The 4,308-nt window shown below is 44.8% G+C and overlaps 1 protein-coding gene across 1 annotated transcript; it reads left to right on the top strand.

Annotated features, from left to right (window-relative positions):
- The first annotated feature begins 1,059 nt into the window (after nt 1–1,059).
- Nucleotides 1,060–4,009, top strand: LOC102768929 (nucleolar protein 16). The gene is made up of 3 exons (XM_006766814.2): nt 1,060–1,175; nt 3,235–3,604; nt 3,683–4,009. The coding sequence occupies exons 1-3, from the start codon at nt 1,060–1,062 to the stop codon at nt 3,758–3,760; spliced, it is 564 nt and encodes a 187-aa protein (XP_006766877.1). The 3' UTR covers nt 3,761–4,009.
- The last annotated feature ends 299 nt before the right edge of the window (nt 4,010–4,308 follow it).

The raw sequence follows: 4,308 nt of genomic DNA, 5'->3' as shown, positions 1-4,308 counted from the left end.
GGAGGGAGGGAGGACAGATATATTTCCAATAGGCATTCTACTATATATTTACCAAAGCAGAACTAATGAAATTATTGAAATAATACCAATTAACATAATACAGAGAGAAGAACAAATGATAGATACATGCCATCTGCTTAATTCAAGTTAGAGGGAAGATATGTCAAACAAAGAAAGGGTTCTATAAGGTCACAAGTACTGTATTCAAATAATTTTCCTAATTTCTATTTTCTCTGGACTAGTAAATGTAGGACTAACCACAGTTAATGGATTAAAAACTCACATTTTTCAAAACACTTAAATGACTAATTTAAATGATTACCATTGGGGAGAGGGGACATTTAATTGGCCAAGGAATAAGAGTTTGGGTTTTTTTTAAACAGATCATTGTGTTTCTAGTAAGCAATTTCCACCTCTACACATATTTTCATATAGAGATGCTGCTCTTTATTTACATACAGTGCCAGGTACATAGTAAGTTTTAAGAAGTAAACACTTAGGGAATGATCAATTGGTTGAAGATAACCCAGACTTGCCTGAGGCATGGAAAGTACAGGGTGAAACAGGGGGAGAGAAATTAGGAATTGGTGATTTAAGCATGAAAAAGCACTTTTCTTTCTGGTTAATAGCTTGCAGAGACTGGGAAGAGGGGGCTGAATTTGAAAATGTCCAAAAAATCTTTCTCTAAGAGCAGACTATTATTAATCTAATTCTTTAAAACAAACAAAAAATAAATTAGCAATCTTGGTCAAAGTCCATTCTACATACAGCAGCCTATATAATAAAAGCCCAGTGACCGAAATGGCAAAGCAACCAGAACGTACATGCCCCGGCCGGCCCTGCCAACCAGCGGGGACCCCTACCCCGATCCGTGGCCCCCATCAGGGCAGGCTGGCTGGCCCCTACCCATGCACCAGACCTCTATCCTATATAATAAAAGGGTAATATGCAAATTGACCCTAACGGCAAAACGACCAGAACGACCGCTCAACCAGTCACTATGAGGTGCACTGACCACCTCTAGGTCCCTTTTCTCAGCCAGCAGGCTCCAATCGCCCAATGGAGAATGGGGAACCGGGGGTGAGTGACGGGGGACACAGGTGGCACAAGGCCAAGGTCCCTGCCCCGTCAGTCGCCCCACACATAGAGAGTGACCCGCGGCAGGGGCAGGACAGGTGAGCGGGCGGGAACAGACGACCTCTTGGGCCCTTCCCCTGGCCATCCCATATAATAAAAGGGTAATATGCAAATTGACCCTAACAGCAGAATGACCGCTAGACCAGTCACTATGAGGCGCACTGACCACCTCTTGGTTCCTCCCTCCTGCAGGCAGGCTCCAATCACCCAATGGCAAACGGAGAACCGGGGGGTGGGGGGTGGGGGCTGGCTGCGGGCAGCCAGGAAAGATGGCCTGATCACAGGCCAGGCCTAGGGACCGTACCCCGTGCAGGAATTTCAGGTTTATGCAGGTTTCTAGATGTTTAAAGCTTTTACATTTAGACCATCCCTTTCAGATGGGTTTTAGAGTGCCTCCACACTGAGTTAATCCTACTCTTAATCCCACCTCTCTACTCCCCACATAATTTACTGCTGCAATTCTCACAGATTTAAAATTATTTTCTTATATATTGGTCTGCATTGTTACATGGAGCTATTTCAAGGCAGGAAACATGTTAGATATTGTTGTATTTCCAATTTTCCTAAATAATTTATTCACTCATTAAGGGGAACTTACTGAGCTTACCATGTGCCAGATGCTTTATTCATTCAACAAAAAATGTATTAAACAGGCACTGTTCTGAAGAATTTGGAACACATCTGTGAACAAAGTAGAAAGTCAGTCCTGGCCTCATAGATCTTATGTTCTACAGGGGGAAACAAACAATCACCAACAGATATAACACATATTAACAGCATACAGCATATCCCGAAGCAGTAAATGCTAAGACAAAGTAGAGCAAGAAAAGGATGATTAAGAGTGTGTGAGGGAAGCCTTGGTCAGTGTTGCTCAGTAGTTAGGGTGTCAGCCCACACACCAAAGGGTCTTGAGTTCTCTTCCCAGTCAAGGGCACAAACTTGGGTTGCAGGTTTGATCCCCAGTCGACAGGGACACATGCAGGAGGCAACCAATTGATTTGTCTCTCTCACGTAGATGTTTTTCTCTCTCTCCCTTCTACTCTCTCTAAAAATTTATGGTGAAAAAATATCCTCAGGTAAGGAATAAAAAAAATTTTTTTAAGAGTGTGCAAGGGGCAAAGCACCAGCTGCAATACTGACATGGGTGGTCCAAGTAGGACGCATTGAGAAAACACACTTTAGCAAACCCTAAGGAGATGAGGAGGCTAGCCAAGAGGGTGAAGTGGATCTCTGGAGAAGGGCATCACCAAGCAGAGGGAATCACCAGGGCACAGGCTGGTGCTCTGTAGCCTTTCAGGAAACAGCAAAACAGCCAGAGGGGCAGAAATAGAATTTGGGGGTAGCAGGAAAAGAGGTACTAGTAAAAAGGTCAAAGGTCAGAGACAGCCTCAGAGACCATTTATAGGGATATTCTTATAATTGTGTAATTCCAAGAGTAGACAAGAAGCACGCATCCCAGCCGGCATGGCTCAGTGGTTGAGCGTCAACCTATGAACCAGGAAGTCACAGCTCAATTCCCAGCCAGGACACATGCTCAGGTAGTGGGCTTGATCCCCAGTGTAGGGTGTGCAGGAGGCAGCAGATCAACGATTCTCTCTCATCATGGCCTGCAGGAGGCAGCCAATCAATGATTCTCATCAAATTGATGTTTCTATCTTTCTCTCCCTCTCCCTTCCTCTCTCTGAAATCAATATATATATATAATTTTTTTTTAAAAGCAACACACGTCCCAAATATGTATATTTGTACATCAAATATACCCAGGCTACTAAAATTTTAAAACAAGAATTTTAGTGTTTTTGGTTCTGGGAGTGAGAGGCGCTGAGTTTGAGTTACCTGTGTGGTGGTCAGCATGATGCCCCAGGCCAGTGATGGCGAACCTATGACACACGTGTCAGAGGTGACATGCAAACTCATTTTTTTGGTTGATTTTTCTTCGTTAAATGGCATTTAAATATATAAAATAAATATCAATAATATACATCTTTGTTCTACTATGGTTGCAAATATCAAAAAATTTCTGTATGTGACACGGCACCAGAGGTTTTTCAAAATGCTGACACGCAGAGCTCAAAAGGTTCGCCATCACTGCCCCAGGCCAAAGGGGAAGACCCAGAGGCAGAAGTTCGGTTATTTCCTGAACAGAAATGCTTTCCAAAAGGCAGCCCTGCAGATCGAGTGCTACCACATCCAACATGCCTGGGACCATACCAAATCCATGTGGCAGAACCTGGTGGAGATGGGGTTGGCCATGGACCCCAACAAGGCAGTGCCCTTCCGTAAGAGAAAGATCAAGGCCAGGGAGGTGAGCACAGAGGAGAGGTCTCAGGAGCTTGTGCAGAAGCCCTATGTGCTAAATGACCTGGAGGCAGAAGCCAGTCTCCCAGAAAAGAAAGGAAATACACTGTCTCAGGACCTCATAGCCTGGGTACGCTACATGGTGAAGAACCACGAGGAGGAATATAAGGTCACGGCCCAGGATTAGAAGCAAATTCCGAAACAAATTCCGAATAAGATCAATGTCTAAGGTGTTTTTACCCAGCAGAGTGGCAAGCCTTCGTTCATTCTTTGTAGAAGAATAAGATGGAGGTTGAGTGACTGGTTTACACCTGCCCCAGGTTGAAGCCTCTTCCTGGACCAGAGAGATGGGAGTCAGGTTTAAGGCAAGGAGGGGCACATGGCTACAGATGAGGCTGGCCAAACCCCATTCTCGGGGCCAAGGCTGCCTGATTTGGGTGACATGAGAAAGTGATGACTGCTCCATCGCAGGATCACAGACAGGATGTGGGATGGACACTGGGCATTTTCTTAGTTTGATACTTTATCCTCAGCTATTAATAATACAAAAATTCTTCTGTTCCTAAGGTTTCTCCTACAAGCACCTAAAATGTCTCTTCTCTGCTCTTGAAAAGAAGGGTTGTGTTTTTACATACACCATTTCACATTTTAAAAAGGGAGCTCCAGCCGAAACCGGTTTGGCTCAGTGGATAGAGTGTTGGCCTGCGGACTGGGGGGTCCTGGGTTCGATTCCGGTCAAGAGCATGTGCCTGGGTTGCGGGCACATCCCCAGTGGGAGATGTGCAGGAGGCAGCTGGTCGATGTTTCTCTCTCATCGATGTTTCTGGCTCTCTATCTCTCTCCCTTCCTCTCGGTAATAAATCAATAAAATAT

Source organism: Myotis davidii, unplaced genomic scaffold (genome assembly GCF_000327345.1).
Source record: "Myotis davidii unplaced genomic scaffold, ASM32734v1 scaffold299, whole genome shotgun sequence".
NCBI lineage: Eukaryota > Metazoa > Chordata > Mammalia > Chiroptera > Vespertilionidae > Myotis > Myotis davidii.
This window is presented reverse-complemented; position numbering and strand designations above follow the sequence as displayed.